The 20664-nt window shown below is 39.9% G+C and overlaps 1 protein-coding gene across 50 annotated transcripts in view; it reads right to left on the bottom strand.

Moving 5' to 3' along the window:
- The window catches only part of NUMB (NUMB endocytic adaptor protein), a 185505-nt gene that overhangs the window by 5053 nt on the left and 159788 nt on the right, over positions 1-20664 (bottom strand). For 32 of the 50 annotated variants that reach the window (XM_048220108.2, XM_048220093.2, XM_057318357.1 and 29 more), the window contains 5 exons: positions 10866-10940; positions 8856-8996; positions 4546-4750; positions 2180-2473; positions 265-414 (listed from right to left, as the gene is read on the bottom strand). In XM_048220108.2, the coding sequence (XP_048076065.1) occupies positions 265-414; positions 2180-2473; positions 4546-4750; positions 8856-8996; positions 10866-10940 (865 nt within the window). The remainder of the gene's footprint in view (positions 1-264; positions 415-2179; positions 2474-4545; positions 4751-8855; positions 8997-10865; positions 10941-20664) is intronic. The other 18 variants (XM_057318375.1, XM_048220094.2, XM_048220101.2 and 15 more) reach the window with 2 other exon arrangements.

The following is a 20664-nucleotide window of genomic DNA, read 5'->3' as shown; positions in this document are numbered from 1 at the left end:
CAAAAGCTCCTAACAGAATGGGAGCAAAGATGACAGGTACGTGCAAAATGATGAATGCAGACACTCTAGGACCCAGGAGTGGGGACAGAGCACAAAGACATTGTGGAACAGGCGAATTAACGAATCTGAGACATTATCAGACAGGGAAATTAATGGGTCTGACCAGCTCCTGGGAAGCTCAGGATGCCAACCTAGAGTCAGTGAGCCTGTGCCATAAGTACAAGCTCCAAAGAGAACAACTGAACGGGTCAAGAGGGCACCAACCTTGAAAGGCAGGAGACTGCGGTGCTATCACTGTCACTGGTTTGGTCATTGGGGCAGATGAGAAGGGATCCTCGGAGGGTGTGCTGAAGGCATTGGTGATCTGTGAGCACAGGGAGCTGATACTCTCTGCCTCTCCTTCTACTTCTGGCACTGCAAGGCAAATAGAAAATGGCTCCAGACAGAAAAACTGAATAATCCTGAAATATAACAGTATGACACAAGGTGGCATTTTATAATGCACCCTTATTTGTGAAAGGAAAAGTCTCCACTGTCAAGTGGGTCTATAAAAGCAGCTTCAAAAAATTGATATAAAATGTCAACAATTCATGTACTAAGGACTATCTTCCTCCCTGCCAATCCCCAGATTTATTTCCTTTCCTATGTGAAACTACCGAGAACTTGGTGTTCTGTTTTTGTGCCAGTTAGCTGGATCTTTCTGGAAGACAACTGCAACCTGTTTGTTTTCCAACTAGTTCCCAAGGTCTAAGTACAGTTCTGGAGCCACTTAGTAACTCCATCAGGAAATGGGTTAAAATGAGGCGTACCAGTGCAGCTCTTTTGCTCTGTAAGAAGCTATGACAATGTCATCACTCGTTTTTTCCCAAAGTAGCAAAGTATGGGGCCCCTGGGTGGCTCAGCTGGTTAAGCATCCAACTCTTGGTTTTGGCTCAGGTCATGATCTCAGGGTTATGAGACTGAGCCTGCGTCAGGCTCCGTGCTGGGCGTGCAGCCTGCTTAAGATTCTCACTCTCCCTCTCTCTCTGCCCCTTCTCCCACTTCCCCCCCGCCAAATCTAAAAAAATACAAAAACAAAAAACACCAAAGTATTAAGTATATGAACTGTGATAACATGAAAAAGCAAACTGAGGTCTAGGACCCCAGAGGTTTTGTTCTTAATGTTGATGCTGGGATACTTCTGGGGAAGCTGAAAATGTGTGCGCTGAACCTTTGTTTTGCTCAGCTATGAATAGTTTTTGTTTCCCATCTGCTCCAGAGGGAGACTGAAGACAAGGTCCTGAAAGCATCTGGAATTTCCCCAAACAGGAGCTGAGAGCTGGAAAGACAGTTGGTAATCATCTAGTCCATCTAGTCCAATTGTTGTGTAGGTCTAGTCTCATCCGTCAAAAAAAAACCTCTCTGGACTTTTATATACCATCAGTGGGAGTGTCTTAGTGAAACACAGCTTCCTCATATCCTGTTATGGCACTGGCTCGACATGTCTCAGAGCAAAGTAAAATAGAGCCCAACAAAAGCACTGACCAGATCTGACACTTTAGCTCCGGATCTTATGATGAGGACAGAGCTACCAGGGCTGGCTCAGCCGTACAGGGGCCACACAAAGGCCTGTGTGGCAGTTCTGAAAGGTAATGAATATGTGTGAGCAAGCCCACTGTCTCTGATGAACAACAGATTTTCGAGTTAAACAGGAAACCCGTTTAGAGTTTCCTCTGTATGGAGCCAACGAGCCACAAGGACAATGAGCACTTATCCATTTCTTCTGGTACATCTGACAGTAATGCTATTTGAATAGATGTGTTTCCAAAGCCTTTTAAATTAATTCTCTGTTGGGTCCCAAATGGTAGAATAAGAACAGAAACTTGAGACCCTTGATGTTTGGAAGCAGGCTGGCTGAGAGGCAGTGTACTTCCATCAGGACAAACCGCAAACCTTGTAGCTCAGTCTACGAATTCCCATCGTGGCTCTGTTACCTATTTGTTGAAGAGAGATGAACAATTCACGTCCCCCTCCACGAACCTTAGTTTTCTCCCAGTGGGTAGTAACACAAGATATACATAACCATCAACCGGCCTCAGAGAGAGGGGGTGGCTAGTTCGATGGGATTAGCGTCTCCACCGGAAGTGACGATAATGCTTCAGTGCTAGAGCACCAGAGAGTCCGGGGGATGCTGTATTACCTGCATTCTTTATGGGGAAATCAGTCTTCCTCTGCATAGTGGAAGGCAACTCGTTGATGCGCAGGGATAGCTGGCGTTTAAAGGGTGACATCTTCTGGCTAAGAGCAGGAAATCCTCGGAAAGAGCCTTGGCGAGCAAGTTGTTCAATGGGCGCATGCCGGCGTGGGATGGCATGAGGATTGTTCGTCTCCAGAGAGGCAGCGGCATCCGAAGTGGGAGAGGTGGGAGAGGACGGGGATGGGGCAGCACTGCCAGGGGCCACTGATGAACCAACAACTGTCTTATCTGTTTCAGCTCAAGAAAGTCAAGAGAAAGAGGACCTTAGCAGTCTTCAAGTAATTCCAGCTTATACAGCCGAGGAACTCAAAACCCTCCTAGTTCCTTTTACCCATGTCCTTCCCGGCGTTTCTTAAAGGACAGGTTAGAAGCAGGGCTCAGATCTCCTACATTTCAGACAGATAAAAGGTTTAATATCCTACTACATGTCATGGCATATCTACTAAGACACAAATATTAGATCTTTGATTCTCTTGCAGTGATGCATAACTTAAGACTTGAAGACACTGACCAAGATTTAAAAAAAAACCCCAGCACCTACGAACTCCTAATGTGACGTCCTTTCAAGAACGATGATTCATAGTTCTCAATGTTTGTTCACTTGGTTTTTGGGGGAGAGACGACTTTGGGAGTGCCAGAGTCAAAAAGGTTCAAGCAAGTATAAGTTAGATTAGATGTTAAAGAATGTCATAAATCAGTCTTTAAATCACAAACAATGTGCATTTGTGGCTCATCAGAATAAAAGCATACAGAGGTAAAATTTTAAATTGGATTACACCTAAATACAAAACTATTTCCCTGTGAGCACCCGCTGAGTCCCATTCTGACTGTGGTAAATCTCTGCCTCCGCTCACCATCCTCTAGATGTTACAGGACTCAAACACCTTGGCAGTCGCTATGTGTAACAAAGAGCATTTTTGGGTGGTATTACAGAATATGCTTCCAGTCTGAAAAATCACTGAAGCACACTAAATAATAGCTATACATATTAAATTTTCTGATAAAAATAGCATTTTTAAAAATTCTTTGGTATCTGGCACAAATGTTTAAAAGAAATTTTTAAAAATCATAAGAATTTAGTTTCAAATAAAATATGTATCTTTTTTTGGCTTAAGAATTAGAGTTGTAAAAAAAAAGCACGGAAAAAAATAAAAAAAAAGAATTAGAGTTGTTTGGGTCAGTAGTAGATTAACAGTGTTCTCTAAAATGGCTGGTTTAGAACTGAAAGGATATAGTAAAAAATGAGCAAGATTTTATTAATGTATATTTAAACTGAACTGTTTAATTCCAAAACATTCCTTGTTGGTTTCAACTCCAGCTGTACACAAGAATGCGAAGCATTTTCCCTAAGCCCTATCACGTACTTCTCCAATACACTCAAACCCGACTTTGGACGACAGACTCCTGAGTAACTTGAATGCCTGCACAGGCATTTCTGCTATGCTGCCATGTGTACCTGCAAAAAATTCACACTCTGCAAAATCACACACTAAAGTTAACAGGACTATGGGAACAAGATGGGTTAGCCTCTCAAAATCTATGGACTTTTCTCACTGAAGCACTAAACACAGCCATCATCTAATAAAAAGGGCACTGCTGTGAAATCTCTGCCTGCATTTGTACCCAGCATCACTATCAGTGGGCCCTCTGCAGCCTAAAGCTGGAACTTGTACTTCTTCCTTCAAGATGTAGGTCCTTGCTAGCATTTGCTTCTCAGAGAGATCAGATGCATCAGAATCAGAAGTCCATTCCAGGATGCAGATCTCCCCAACTTTGTTTTTAAACATGGGAGGTAACAGAAGGTTTAAAAAACTTTTTTAGATTTACAGTACCAATGACTACGAATTAGCTCAAACCACAAATAAGTCTGTTTTTACACAAGGCAAAATGTTGGGAACTCCAGCTTAAAATTATAATTTAATAGATCACTCCGGCTAAAATTAAATGAATAAATTATCTTAAGTAATGCTTATGATACTTCCTTGTAGTGGGCACTGTGCTTTTGCGAGCAGCCCCCGACACCTCCTTATCAGTCAGGCTCCCTCAGTGCAGCTTCTTCAAATGCATTCTCAGCCTCCTCCCCAAGATAGCTTCTGGTAATGCAAACAGTAAACAACTTGGAAGCCACCAAACAAGCCATTCTAAAGGAAAGGCCTTTGTTTAGGTTTTCAGGTTTGTTTTGAAGGTCTTCATGTATCGCTAAGAGTTCTCTCTGACTGTGAGAAAGCTTACTGCTGTGAGCTTCCACATATTAACCTGCAGGGAAAAACAGCTCAAGTAAACGCAAGTTGTAGCAGAACCGACTGTACCTTTCTTGGCATCTTGGATTTGTTTCATAATCTCCTCTCTTTCTGCTTGCTCGGTGGCTGTTGTGACACGGAATGATCCTTCTCTTGTAAAAGTGGTCCGACTGGCATCAAAAGTAGCAGTCACTCCACATTCCTTCTCCCGCTTCTGCTTCCGTTCTAAACAGGCTGCAAAAGCACAGCCTACTGCATGACTCAATCTTTCACCCTGTACATAACAGAAGGTTTAAAAAACTTTTTCAGAGTTACAGTACCAACAACTATAAATTAGCCTGGACCACAAATAAGTCTGTTTTTTACACATGGCAAAATGTTGGAAACTCCAGCCTAAAAATTGTAATTTAATAATATGGCAAATTAAATGAATAAATTATCTTAGGTAATGCTTATGATACTTTACTGTAGTGGGCACTGGGTTTTTGTGAGCAGCCGCTGAGACCTCCTTACCAGTCAGGCTCCCTCTGTCACTGATGTTAGCTCCGGCCATCAGCTCAGGAGACACCACTCAAGGTCTGAAGCCCTAAGTCTTGACACAAATCCTGCATTTGTCATTTAGGGGAACAGTGGTAATATGTACCAAGCATTTCTAAGAAACTACTAGAAAGGCAAGGCAAGTTTCAGGAGCCTAAATAGACTGTCACCATATCTAGGAACAAAAGATGCAAACTTAAAACTTTGGATAAACTAAATACAACTCCAGAGATGACTGGGGAAATATGAAAAGGAAAGCTTAGCTTTCTCAGTCTCCCCTTTCCAAATGCTCCCCTCCCCAAGCACCCTTCCCCATTCTAGCCCCCCATCACTTTGATGCTTTCTCCCTTACTTTGCCTATCTTCTCGCTCTCTCTTACTCCAACTCTCCCTCCCAACCACACACAGGCAATAGTTAAAGCAGGTTTTCATCCATACTCCCTACTTATAAAGGAATTAAACAGATAAAATTGATTTGTGTGTGGGAGGAAAAAAGAACTTATATAAACTAAATATTGTTTTAAAGATATACTGGATAACCTACAGTAAAATTTAATAAACTCAATGGATTATTTTTATCAGGGCTATCTGTATTTTAAACCATACCCCTAATTGTGGAATAAAAAAATTACAGATAATACAGTAACTGCTGGCATCACTAATAGTGAGAAGAGATATTTGAGAACAGGGAGTCCTTTGTGGAATTTTCAAAATCACACCATGTAGGCAGCTACTCCTACATATGGTTCTGAGCATGTAACTTCCCTGAATTTTATATGCCAATATCAGATACCATAGGAAATTATGAAATGCCTTTTGTCAGACGAATATAAACTGTAAGATTCACAAAACTGCTTATTAAAAATGGACAGTTATTTTTTATTCATCCACATGAGTTTCCATCTAACTTCTTAGGAGGATGATATAAGGGTAGGGCAGTGAAGCATGAAATAGGAGGGAGTACAAATGCAGAACCTGTCTGCATTTGAACAGCTCTGTTACAAGAACAGAGTTAGAAGCTTATTATTTCTCCTAGGCCTAGGGCAGAAGTTCTTGAAGACAGACCCACCCCAAGCCCCATCTGGCACCCAATGAATTTAGAAAAACTCTGAGGGTGGGGCCTAACAAACTATTTTCATTTTATTTTTATTTTTTAAAGATTTTATCTGTCAGAGAGAGAGAGACTGAGCATACAAGCAGGGGGAGCAGCAGGCAGAGGGAGAACCAGGCTCCCAGTAGAGCAAGGAGCCCAGTGTGACCCTCAATCCCAGAACCCGGGGATCCTGACCCAAGCCGAAGACAAACGCTTAAATGACTGAGCCACCCAGGAATCCCAGCTGACAAACTGTTTTAACAAGCCCTCCAGTGATTCTGATATAGGATGACCACTGGCCAAGGAGATTCAAAGAGCCTGAAGGACCAGGATTTGACAATAAAACAGTGTTTTAATTAATGTAAGGGAACTTTTTGGATTTTGTTTAGTGATAACAAATTACACTGCTTTATGACTTACTTAAGGTCTGAGAGACAGAAGAAGAAAGTAGTTTATTTACTTCAACTAGTTCTCAAAGCACTGTGTCAAACCAAGGAGGAACAGCTTTGAAAATATTAGCCATCATTTTTAGGGCCATGACTGTGTGCCAGACCCTATACTAAGAGTTCTTTTACTAATTATCTAATTTAGTCTTCATAACTGTTATCTCCATTTTATAGAAGTGGAAAGTAAGGCCTAAAGAATGTTAAGTAACTTGCCCCGAATCTCACAGTTACTAAGAACCAGAACCAGGCCTGAAACCCAGATCTGAGTCAGAGCCTGGACTCTTTTAACAGTTTAAACCACTGTCTCCAAAAGCTTTTTTTTTTTTTTTTAATTTTTTAAAGATTTTATTTATTTATCTGAGAGAAAGAGAGAGAGAGAGAAAGAGAGAGCACGAGCAGGGGGAGGGGAGAGAGGGAGAAGTGGACTTCCCACTGAGCAGGGAGCCTGATGCAGTGCTCCATCCCAGAACCCTGAGATCATGACCTGAGCAGAAGTCAGATGCTTAACCAACTGAGCCACCCAGGAGCCCCTCTCCAAGAGCTTTGAAAAACATTTTGGTAAATTTTAGAGTATGGCCACCACTTGCCTTTCAGATAAACCCTGGCAAGAATTTATTGAGTTGTAGCCTTCAGGAATGGCTATACTGCCTTACTCTGTCTGGACTTTAAAAAACTCAATAATTATAATTATACACTCAATGCTCTACTATAGTTAAGATCATCATCATCCAAGAGACTTGTCTTTTATGTCAGAATTCTGGGTAATTTACATGAAAGACGATAGGTTAATTCTTCTTCTTTTTTTTTTTTTTTAAAGATTTTATTTATTTGAGAGAGAGAGCATGGTGGGGGCGGGGGGGGGGGCAGAGAGGGAGAGGGAAAGAAGCAGACTCCCTGATGAGCAGGAAGACCAACACAGGGCTATCATGACCTAAGCCAAAGGCAGACACTTAACGGACTGAGCCACCTAGGCATTCCTAATTTTTCCCTATTTTTAAACAAAAGCAAAAATTTCTACTATGCAGCAATTTCTGGCATAGTTCATTGTACCATAATTTAGTCTTTTTTTTTTCTATTTATTTTTCTTTTCTTCTTTCTTTTCCTTCCTTTTTTTTTTAAGTAATCTCTACCCCCAACATGGGGCTTGAACTCATGACCCTGAAATCAAGAGTCACATGTGCCACAGACTGAGCCAGCAAGGCATCCCAGTATTTCTATTTCTTTATTAACTGAAAATATATCCCAACTCAGTTCTTTCATTTGTAGAATTCCTTTGGCAATAAATGTATAAGCACCTTTTAATGCCAATGTCTTTTTTTTTTTTTTTTTAAGATTTTTAAAAATTTGAGACAGAGAAAGTGACAGAAAGAGAGAGAGAGAACATGAGCGGGGTGAGGGGCAGAGGGAGCAACAGACTTCCTGCTGAGCAGGGAGCCTGATTCAGGGCTCAATCCTAGGATTCTGGGATCATGACCAGAGCCAAAGGCAGATGCCCAACCGACTGAACCACCTAGGTGCCCCTAATGCCAATATCTTCTACCCAAATGTATTAGCAAACAAATACATGTAAGAATCTTGAAAAGAGTTTTTTAAAAATTATGTTCAGTTAGCCAGCATATAGTACATCATTAGTTTTTGTTGTAGTGTTCAACGATTCATTAGTTGCGTATAACACCCAGTGCTCATCACATGCGCCCTCCTTAATACCCATTACCCTAGTTATTTTTTTAAACATTTTAAAAAGATTTTATTTATTTTATTTATATTTATAAAAAATAATATTTTTATTATTTAAACATTTTTTTAAAGATTTTATTTATTTATTCGACAGAGACAGCCAGCGAGAGAGGGAACACAAGCCGGGGGAGTGGGAGAGGAAGAAGCAGGCTCTCAGCGGAGGAGCCCGATGCGGGGCTCGATCCCAGGAATCCGGGATCACACACTGATGCGAAGGCAGACGCTTAACAACTGAGACACCCAGGTGCGCCCCCCCCATTACCCTAGCTCTAATAATGAAAAGTTCCAAGTAAAGGTTAGCCGCCACCATCACCAGAGCACTTTTACTTTCCTTTAATGACCTTGGATCTTGGCTAATCGTGTGACCTCTGTGAGCTGCAAAGTCACACCAAGAGTGCGAACTACCTAAATAAAAGGAATGAAAGCAGGCTAGTTTAGGCACTTCCAAGTGCTTTAAGAACAGGTACTTACAAAAAAAACGTAGTGGAAATTGCTTGGCTGAGCCAACCCAGGGTGAGTTTAGCTAGCTGAGGCTAGTCATGATGGAATCTACACTGTTGGACTCACCGTGTCCTTGACAGCCATGAAGCAATGACAGATCCAGCGCCGAGTGGTGCCGTCACGGCATATGTAAGAGAAGGCTCTATCAAAGTTCCTATCTGGGGCACAGAAAGAAACTTTTTCTATTGTCTGGTCAACTATGAGGTCCTAGAAAAAGGGAAACACAAAGGAATAGAGGATTTACCAGGTTATTCAAGCTTCTCAGAATAAACACAGGATGTTCATTTCACAATACAGAGTCTCTAAAATTAATGCATCGAGACTATGAAATAGTGAGATCTGAGGTCAGCAGTCTGAATACTAAGAATGTGATGTAGAAGAGATCCCGAGAGGCACTTTGCCCAGATGCTTCTCTCACTTCATCTCCACGTTCTAAACATACGCTTGCTGATTTTAGTTTTATCATAGTACATTCCATGTACAATTTGATAATATATGTAAACTAATATATTTCATCCAATTCCCATATAACTTATATTAACTTAGTGATCATTTGAGTATGATTTTCTTTATTTACTTGCTAAATGGCATTGTATCTACACAGCATAAACATTACACAAAATGTTTTTGAAAATCTTGAGGTTCTTTATGTGATACTCCCACAGCCCAGAATCCCTAGATGCTGAGATGGGGCTGTAAGTGCTAAAACAAATGACCAAACAAAATGGCTTTTATAAAGCATCACTATGAGAATTTCCGTTGCTCCAAAAACTTGCCAGCCAACTTTTAAAAATTTTGCAATTCTGGTGGCTGGTTATGATTTTATTTTTCATAACCTTGATTACTATGAATTTCCTCTTTAGCAATATGATTCTTCAAGTCTTTTGGATTGTCTGTCATTTTTCTTATTGATATGCAGGGGTTTTTATACATTCTAAATATGAGCCCTTTATAGATTATATACATTGAAAAATTTCTTTTCTATTTGTGATGGGTCCAAGGGTGAAAAGGCACCAATTACTCTTTTCACTAAATGTGGAAAGAACCAAACTAATTAATGCCAGCGCTATAAGTAGCCACCAGGGGGCAATACCACTTTCGAACTGGTATAAAACAAAAACCACCTCGATGTACAACACATTTCATCTAAAACGCTAAAGAAAACTATACAAGTTCTTAACAGCAAGCTAATTAAAATGATCACTGTTTCCAATAATAATGATGATGATGATGATGATGGTGATGTACATTAAGACTACTGCTTCTCTTGAACTTAAGAAAAGGGGGAGGCTCAGATGGAAGGTCAAAAGAACTAATGCAACTATATTAATAGTTATACTTAAAATGTATCAGATAAGTTATCCATCAAAACTGCTCTTTAGCTGCCACACTACCTCCCCCTTACAGTGACATATGTTTTTGAAAAATTGCCTTCTTGTTAAAATTTCTCCAAACTTTAGGTCTCTTAGGAAATTTTAATTAATGATTAAATGTGCTTATATAACACTTAATGCTCTCTAAGGTCAGAGTCTATGTCTCTGTTCTTCTTCAGGCATGTAGGATCGCTTTCTTTCAAATGCAAAATGCCATCTATGATATGAAATATTGTATAGATTCTAAGTAAATGTTAACCAAATGAGCCATTTACTAGTCCTTAAGATTTTGCTTAAACTGGGTTTTTAGTTAAACAACGGGTTAATCATTTCTAACATCACTTTCTAAGAATATAGTTCCCTTTATTAAGGAACAAGAAGAAATTTCAGATGTGGTCCCTTTTTTTTTTTTTTAACTTTGGTAAAAGGTCTATCATGTTTTACAGCAAATTTGTGGGGTAAATGCAAACGCTTACTACACTAAACATGCGATTATGTAAAGCAAAATGTTGAGAGAATTCTATTTTTCATAAGGCAAATGAATAACTAAATTTGTTTTCCAAACACTAGTATCTCAGAGACTGTACTTTGGACAAAGTGGAAGGATACAGAGTGACTAAAGCAGCTTAACGGCATTATATTTTATTATTAGGGATTTAAAAAAAACCATGAGCAGTAACATTTAAGCTCATAAAATTTTTACCTTAGTTTTCTCATCCACAACTCTGAGTCCATCTGCTGACACCCACAGGACTGCCTTAACTGCTTTCTTTCCAGTCTTTTAAAGAGAAAGCAAAAAGGAAGGGGGGAGACACAAACATATAATATTAAAAAAAAAAAAAAAGGTCATCTTCCATAGAAAATACTGACTTCTGCCTTCCAAAAGTCACAAGTACAGATGGAGTCCAAGTTCAGGAGGGGTGCCCAAAGCCAGATACTCAAACCAAACTGCAGAAACATTCAGGAAAAAACAAGCCAAAGCCATTATTTTAGAAACACAATGCAAAACAATAAGATAAAATTAAGTAAAGGGGAAGGGACAGGTGGACTCAAAACCAAGATATCACATTCCATAAAGGGCAAAGAATTTGCAATTAGATTCTTCACCCCTTTAAAAAAATCAACCAAGAAAACCAAGAGTCAGATAAATATTAAATACATAAGGAGTTACACCACAAGTAGCCTCTACAAATGTATTTACAGTAAAAAGTATTACATAGGTCTAAATTGAGATGCTGACCTATCCTTTGACTCCAATGTGTACAGCAGAACCCTTGGTCATCTGAAATTTTCATGTTAAGCACCCAAGAAATCTTCATTTTTCCTTTAACAACCTTTAAAGACCATTATTTCTTCTCTCAGGATTAACACAGAACTGGTTTAGTTTTTAATTTGATATTAAATTCATGAAGACATTTTGGGGACATAGGAGGATTAAAAAACTTGAAAAAATACTAATATTATTACATGAGTTCTTTTTACTGGCTGAGAAAAGACTTCTTTTGGCACACAAGAATCACGAGAAAACAAGCTGGTGTATGCTTTCTCCTGTGATGGAATGAAAATGGGACAGCGGGACTTTGTAATAGTAATTTAATAGTAATCAGCTTCCTGTCTCTTCAACTGCTCCCAGGATACAAGCAAAATAAAACAAAAGCAAAGTAAGGGCTAAGAATAGGTATCAGATTATAAAAAGTATAAATCAAAAGGAATCTGGTAGTAAAATTGCAGCAGCAGCCTCTGGAAGGTCCAGAAGAGGATAAAGAAATATCTACCACTCTCCTCTGCATGTGTCCAAGCCCAGTGCTCCTCCACATTTATTTAAATGAACTGTGTGCTCCACTCCAGGCTCATCATCTCCACCATCACCAGGCATCTGATAAGAGCCTATTACATGCCAGCCAGGGGAAACACAAGAGTTGACAATCCACTGAAAGGTGACACTTAGATAAGCAAAGAATAAATAATACAGTAGTAAGTGTTATAGTAGAGCAGCAAGCAATGTATAATGATGCCAGAAAGGAGGCATGGTCAAATCTATTTGTGGAATCAGGAAGGTTATTTGAAGGATTAGATCAGAGTAGGTACTGAAATAATTTTTCTAGATGCACAAGGTAGGGGTAGGGAGGCAGGGAAGTGACAGAGGTAGTGGATGTGATAGGCAGAAGCAGGAGAGCAGCACAGGACCATGGAAGCAAGCAACGTAGCAAGTCTGGACTCTATAAATACTTCAGTGTGACTTGAGAGTGAGACTGGTGAGCAAGGAGCAGTGGGAGATAAAAAGTAGGAAGACTAGTCATGGAGGGCCTTGTATGCTTGCCGAAGAATTCTATCTTAATTCTGTGGGCAATTAGGAGCTACTAAACGAATTTTTAAATGCATTTTAAAATATCACTGTGGCAGCAGTGTAGATGGATTGGAAAGAGACTGACAGGAGGCAGACAGACCACAACACGATTCCAGATGACAGAATGAGGGTTAAGCTCTCTTTATTGAGATAAGGGTAGAGATGAGAGAGTTTTAAATGCAAAACATAAGTGAGAAGCCAGAGGATGCCTCTCAGATTCCTGGCTGGGGTAATTAGGTAGAGAGTCTCGGTCCCACAACTAAGAGAACAGAGGAGGTGCAAAAGCAAGTTTAAGGGGGGAAGAGTAAGATTTCAGTTTTAGAAAAGCGAAGTTTGGGATGCCTATGCAATATACATCGGTAGCGATGTATAAAAGGTAATTGGATACATAGATCTGAATCTCAGCAGAGAATTCTAAGTTGGAATTTTAGTTTTGGGAAATATCAATCATAGGAGTAATAAGAGGGCAAAGGACAGGAGAGATTATCAACAAATAATTGGGAGAAGATGAGTCTTTGAAATATCAGAAAAGGAAAAACCAGAAGGACAGGAGAATGGAGAGACTAGGGCTATTGAAACTAAGGGAGAAGGGTTTCAAGAAGTAGTAGGGGGTCTAAAATGTCAAATGTTGCAAAGTGATCAAGCAAGAAGAGATGTGAAAAGTGTCCACTGGACTTAGCAATGACGAAGATGTGGTAAAGTGGTAAAGGCTGTCATAGTTAATTTTATGTGTCAAATTGGCTAGGCTATTATTGCACAGTGTTTTTTGTTTGTTTGTTTGTTTTGTTAAACAGTAATTTAGATGTTGCTCCGAAGATATTGTGTAGATGTGATTAACATTTACAATCAGTTAACTTTAGGTAAAGGAGATTACCTTTGATAATATGAGTGGGCTTCATCCAATCAGTTGAAGACTTTAAGGGTTAAAAACAGGTTTCCCTGAGAAGAAATTCTGCCTCAAGTCTCTAACATAGAAATTCTGTCTGAGCTTCCAGGCTGCTGGCGGACCCCACAGGTTTCAGACTTGCCAGCCCCAATAATTACATGAGCCAATTCTTAAGTCCCTACCTCACTCTATATGTACAGACAGATACCTAAATATATACATATACATATGTGTGTGTGTATATATATGCACAAAGAGAGAGAGAAACAGATGGTGGTTCTATTTCTCTGGAGGTCCTAATACAGAAGTGGAAGTCAGCCTAGGATAAGTTGAAAAGTAAAAGGCAAGAAGTGTCTGTAAATATTCAATACTCTCTAAAAAAGCTTTCCTAAGCTTTTGCACAGCAAAGGAAACCATCAATAAAACGAAAAGGCAACCTACTGAATGGAAGAAGATATTTGCAAATGATATATCTGATAAGGGGTTAATATCCAAAATACATGAAAGAATTTACACAACTCAACACCAAAAAACCCAAATAATCTGATTAAAAATGAGCTGAGGACTTGAACACTTTCCCAAAGAGATACTGATGGCCAAAAGACACATAAAAAAGATGCTCCATATCACTAGTTATCAGGGGGATGCAAATCAAAACCACAGTGAGATATCACCTTAGACCTGTCAGAATGCCTAGAATCAAAAAGACAAAAAATAACAAGTGTTGGTGAGGAGGTAGAGAAAAAGGAACCCTCATACACTGCTGGTGGGAATATAAATTGGTGCAGCCACTGTGGAAAGTAGTATGGCAGTTCCTCAAACAATTAAAAACAGAACTACCCTAAGATCCAGCAATTCCACTACTGGGTATTTACTTACCCAAAGAAAATGAAAACACTAATTCGAAAAGATCTATGCACCCCTATGTTTACTGCAGCATTATTTACAATAGCCAAGACATGGAAGCAGCCCAAGTGTCCATCGATAGATGAGCGGATAAAGAAGAGGTGAGATACACACACAGAGAGAGGAACATTACGTAGCCATAAAAAAGAACAAGATCCCGTTATTTGTGACAATATGGATGGACCTACAGGGTATTACGCTAAGTGAAATAAGTCAGATAGAGAAAGACAAATACTGTATGATTTCACTTATATGTGGAATTTAAAAACAAAACAAACAGCAGAAACAGATCCATAAATACAGAAAACAAACATGGCTGACAGAGGGGAAGAGGACGAGGGCATGGACAAAATGGGCAAACGGGAGTGAGAGAGATAGGCTTCTAGTTATGGCACAAGTAAGTCATAAGGATAAAAGGTGCAGCACAGGGAATATAGTCAATGGTACTGTAATAGCATAGTAATAGATGGCAGCTACGCTTGTGGTGAGCATAGCATAACAGGATTTGTTGAACCACTATGATGTACACCTGAAACTAACGTAACATTGTATATCAGCTATACTTCAATAAAACAATTTAAAAGTTGGAAAAAAAAGTTAAAAAACAGGTGCTGGGACCCCTTCCACACAGCAGTGGGTACCTTTACAGAAGAGATTCGAGTGGGGCTTGGACAGTCACCTTTGGCTTTTGCACCCAACCAGATGATTTGCCTTCAGGCTCACAGCCTTCAAAGCACTTCACTTGATTTTAAGATTTTATTTTTAAGTAATCTCTACTACCCAACGTGGGGCTCAAACCCACAACCCTGAGATCAAGAGTCACACCCTCTACTGAGCCAGCCAGGCACGCCAACTTCATTCGATCTTTATCTGTATTGGTCCAGGCTCTTGAGTCAAGAAAGCTTACAAGGCAGCTTTGACTAAAGATGATTTCCTTGTTTAAGAAATTCACCTTTCAAAAAGACATGAAAAAATAGTATCACACACACACACACACAAAAGTATCACCAAGATTGTTACTTCGACAAATGGAGAATAAATTTGTAGAAGAAAACAAGGAAAAGCCATCTCAGATGCAAACACCTGAGACTGCTTTTTTAAAAAAACCTTAGTCATGGGGCACCTGGGTGGCTCAGTCGGTTAAGTGTCTGCCTTCAGCTTGGGTCATGGTCTCAGGGTCCTGGGGTCAAGCCCCACATCGGGCTCCCTGCTCAGTGGGAGGCCTGCTTCTCCCTCTCCCTCTGCTCCTCCCCTCCTGCTCAAGCTCACTCTCTTTCTCTCTCTCAAATGAACAGATAAAATCTTAAAAAAATAAAGTAAAAGGAACCTTAGTCTTGGGGCGCCTGGGTGGCACAGCGGTTAATCGTCTGCCTCTGGCTCAGGGCGTGATCCCGGTGTTCTGGGATCGAGCCCCACATCAGGCTCCTCTGCTGGGAGCCTGCTTCTTCCTCTCCCACTCCCCCTGCCTGTGTTCCCTCTCTCGCTGGCTGTCTCTATCTCTGTCAAATAAATAAATAAAATCTTTAAAAAAAAAAAAAAAAGGAACCTTAGTCTTTTAAAGGATATAGAAGCAGCAGAGAAGTCTTTACAGACCCAGATTTACCCAATTCCACCACCAGAGGTGGTTTCTCTTGAGACTCTTCATTGGGCAGCAAAAGAATATATTGTCAAATGGGAACCGTTTCTTTTAGGAAGAGCACCATACACTATTGGTGTTGAAAATGAAAATGAAGCAGAAAGTACCATTCCAAATGAGGTGCAGTGGTAACTTCTTCACACAGTCTTTCAAAAAACCTGTTTAGTACGGTTGAATATTAAAGAATATGCAGGTCATTTTAGGAACTTTAAAAATCGAATATGCTCATATTGTTATTACCTCCTCAATGACAATGAAGATATGAGAATCTACTGACAAGTCTTAGGTTATCACTCTGAGACCTACTACTTCACAGTCATGAATTTGCTTTCTTCCAAAACCATGGAAGTGTTAAGAGCTAACACTGAAAGATGGACTGTTTATTAAGTAAGTCACTAAATGAAAAAACTATGATAAAAAATAAGTAAGTTTTCTACAAAAAGAAGGAGAGCTACAGGGCAATGAGAGGCAGAGGATCAAGGAAGATCTTTTAGAATTATGATAAACTAGCATGATATACTAGAAACAGAATGGGCTTTGGTATAAGATGAATAGTCTGAAATCAGTGCCACTGTTCATAAGCTAAGCAAGTTACAGAGCCCTCTGAGCTTCCATTTCTTCATCTATAAAGTATCTGTAGGATTGGTAAAAGGATCAGAGATATATACAGCACCTGAAGCTGAAAGAGGGTAATAAGTAATTGATAGCCATTTGTCATCAATAGTAATTTAAAAAAACTTCTCCCAACAATGAAGCTCCTTGAAAGACACACTTTCAATAGTGAGAACATATCATGCTTACATGATGAATGAGAAAAGCCACTGGAAAATGGAGACTGAAGGCCCAAGAAAGAGAAAAGTCCTCTAGGAGGTGGGATAGGATGGAGCTAGAATACAGGTTTTAGACTGGAAGAGGGATGTCCCTTCCGTGAAATGGAGTGATAGAGTGAAGCTGAGTAAAAAGAAGACAGATTTATAAAGGAGGGAGTTCAAGCTGAGGAAGTTCACTCTGGAGAGCCATACATTTAGCTGAGAAGGAGATGAGATTACCTGCTTTACTCTGCTGGGGAGAGGAAGACAGACAGGCACACTGAGATGGTAAACATGTATAACAGCAGTATAGGGGCTGCACAGCATAGTAACTTGGAGCATAAACTCTGGAACCAGGCTGTTGTCTGGGTTTGAATTCTGGTTCTGACACTTACTAGAATGACCAAGGGCAGATTACTTCTCTAAGCTTCAATTTCCACACCTGTATAATGATGTTAATTTCACATACTTTATGGGATGATTATGAGAATGAAATAAGTTGATACATGTAAAAAGGTTTAGAACCAGGGTGATTATATAATTTACTGTTCAAACTGGACCCTTTGAAAGTGAAAGGGGGCACTATTAAAACCCAGAAACAGGTGTTATCCTGGGACTATTTCAGACAAATTGGGACTGTAGTTACCCCACCACCAAGAGTAACTGCCCATATTTAACTAACTCTTACATAGCACTGAGGAGTTTGCTACAAGGTAAGCTCCATGAGGGCAGGGGTTTTTCCATCTTTATTGTTCACTGCTGTATCCTCAGAGCTTAGAACAATGCCTGACACAGCACGAGAGTTAAAGAAATATTTCTCGAAGGAATACATTTGCCAAATTATCTATTGTAGGGGATAGGAGACAGTTGATCAGTGACACAGAAGACTGCCAAATGGCACTGAAAATCCTGTGTAAGGAACTGAAATGTGCAGCTTTATCAAGCCATTCATTGTGCAATCGTTGCCTGCAGTGTTCAGTGTCTAAAGCAACAGACAGGACTAATTCCAGGTTGGGAGAATGAAAATAGAAAAAAAAAAATCAAAGATTATTTGCTTGATTGATTTAAAAAAGTTTTCATCTAATGTGGGGCTCAACTCGTGACCCTGAGATCAAGAATTGCAGGCTCCTCTGACTGAGCCAGCCAGGTGCACCTCAAAGGTCATTTTTGAATGGAATTGTTCATTCAGTCTCCTTACCATATATAGCAAAATGTAACATTTTCTTGGTCCAATTATACTGTTACGAAAACATCTCTGCGTTTTGAGGTATGTCTATATAATAAACTTTATGGTGCTGTACTGAGGCACTGTATTTGTCATAGTTCATGGCCTTTGATTTTCTAAACGGGGGAAGAAAACATAACATGGATTCTTCTTGCATTTGTTCCTACTTTGGGTGCTGATTCTTAGATGTCTCGACAGTCTGCCACAATATAGTTACTTCAAACAGGTATTGAGATATTAACACTCAAAGATACCTGCAGTTGAATTCAAATCCAGACTTCATCATACAAATTCTATAGCAGCAATGCTTCCGTACTATTTGTGCACTTTACAGTCTTTCGTTCCGATCATATAAACTAAGATCCTCAGCACTTTTCAGAAAATTATAAAACTCATAGAAGAAAGTTTTTGTTTTTGTTTGCCTTAAAACTGTCTATTTAATCCACTATCCAAGGAAATAAGGTCAAAGCTAACAAAAAGACTGAAATATAAAGATAACCCAGAGTAAGTATTAAATATAGAATTCAGGTACATCTTAGTGACGCAAACACCCTTTTACAAAAAAAGACTACATAATGCTTCAGAAACTAATAAAATGTAGTAGCTAGGGTAATGCAGATGTGAGACATGAAGAATTATTTCATCACTTGTTCCAACACTTTCTATTTCAAAAATAATTTCACGGTTATAGGTAGAATTCACACTGACTAGTCAATTATGAAAAACACAGTTTTACAACAAAAAGGAAACCACTTATTCTTCAAGCAAAGAAGATGGGTTTAACATGCACAGAACTTCAGTAACTTCAAATTTAAATTGGTAAAATCTGGGGCGCCTGGGTGGCTCAGTCGTTAAGCGTCTGCCTTTGGCTCAGGGCGTGATCCCAGCGTTCTGGGATCGAGCCCCATGTCAGGCTCATCCTCTGGAAGCCTGCTTCTTCCTCTCCCACTCCCCCTGCTTGTGTTCCCTCTCTCACTGGCTGTCTCTCTGTCAAATAAATAAATAAAATCTTAAATAAATTGGTAAAATCTGGGGGTGCCTGGGTGGCTCAGTCGTTAAGCGTCTGCCTTCGGCTCGGGGCGTGATCCCAGTGTCCTGGGATCGAGCCCCGCATCGGGCTCCCTGCTCTGCTGGGAGCCTGCTTCTACCTCTCCCACTCCCCCTGCTTGTGTTCCCTCTCTCGCTGGCTGTCTCTCTCTGTCAAATAAATAAACAAAATCTTTAAAAAAAATAAATTGGTAAAATCTGAAAAGGATCAGGCTAACCTATGAGTGAAAGATGATAAATGTCAAGTATAGCTGAGCTATTAACCACTCAACTCTCTCTATATCCAACTTAGAATTTTAAATTAACATCTGCCGAATAAACACCTTTTATTATGGGCAGACATAAACCAATACAGGAATTAAGCAGGCTCTGACACTGGAGAAAATGATAGCAGGCAGTGGATCTATTACAAACTGCTGAATTAGGACACTTGTACTGCAAGTAAGAGAAATGCACAGGTAATCTTCAAATGAAAACACCAATGAAGAAACACAAAGTGGTTGCAAAAATGACGCAGAAATAGTAACTTGACCTCAGTACACTGAAAGATCACTTTCCTCTAAGTATAAAAGGTACTCACAATAAAAGGCAATTGAAATAGTTAATTACAAAAAGAACTGCCCTCTACCTACCTATCCCCAGAGGGTTTTTTTGTTTTTGTTTTTGTTTTTGTTTAAAGTAGATCCCACTTAAAAAAAGAAAAAGGATGATGATCACATGTTAGTGGTATTCCTGGTAGGCAGATAGTCACAGTTGCTCTTCCACTTTACATATTGGTATCATCTAGGGAAGTACTTCAGATAAGTTTTTAAACTGTTTAAATCAGAGACTGGCAAACTTTTTTAATGAGGACCATACGTCAGATATTTAAAGCTTTGCAGGTTATAGAGTCTATGTCACAATTACTCCACTCTGCCATTGCAGCACAAAAGCAGACATGGACAATATATAAACAAATGGACATAGCTTTGTTCCAATAAAGCTTTATTTACAAAACAGTGGGCCATAGTTTTGCCAGCCTCGGATGTAAATCTTCATGGTTCCTGGAAAGTGATCATTAATTAAATCTTTTTGGAAAGACAATTCGTTACATTGAAATAATAGACCTGTCTGAAATTATGCCCCTGAATTATTCTTTCTTTTCTTCCTTCCCTCCTTCCTTTCCTTCCCTCCTTCCCTTCCTTCCCTCCTTCCTCCCTCCCTCCCTTTTCTCCTCCTCCTCCTCCTCCTCCTCCCCCTTCTCCTCCTCCTTTTTTTTTTTTTTTTTTAAAGATTTTATTTATTTATTCGACAGAGACAGCCAGCGAGAGAGGGAACACAAGCAGGGGGAGTGGGAGAGGAAGAAGCAGGCTCATAGCGGAAGAGCCTGATGTGGGGCTCGATCCCATAACGCCGGGATCACGCCCTGAGCCGAAGGCAGACGCTTAACCGCTGTGCCACCCAGGCGCCCCTCTCCTCCTCCTTTTTGAAACAAATGTGCTTAAATGCTATCTAATGTTTTAAACTGCAACTCAGGGGGCACCTGAGTGGCTCAGTCAGTTGGGTGTCTGACTCTTGATTTCAGTTCAGGTCATGATCTCAGGTTTGTGAGATGGAGCCCTGCCTCAGGCTCTGTGCTGGGCGTGGAGCCTGCTTAAGATTCTCTC

Source organism: Ursus arctos, unplaced genomic scaffold (genome assembly GCF_023065955.2).
Source record: "Ursus arctos isolate Adak ecotype North America unplaced genomic scaffold, UrsArc2.0 scaffold_25, whole genome shotgun sequence".
Classification (NCBI taxonomy): domain Eukaryota; kingdom Metazoa; phylum Chordata; class Mammalia; order Carnivora; family Ursidae; genus Ursus; species Ursus arctos.
This window is presented reverse-complemented; position numbering and strand designations above follow the sequence as displayed.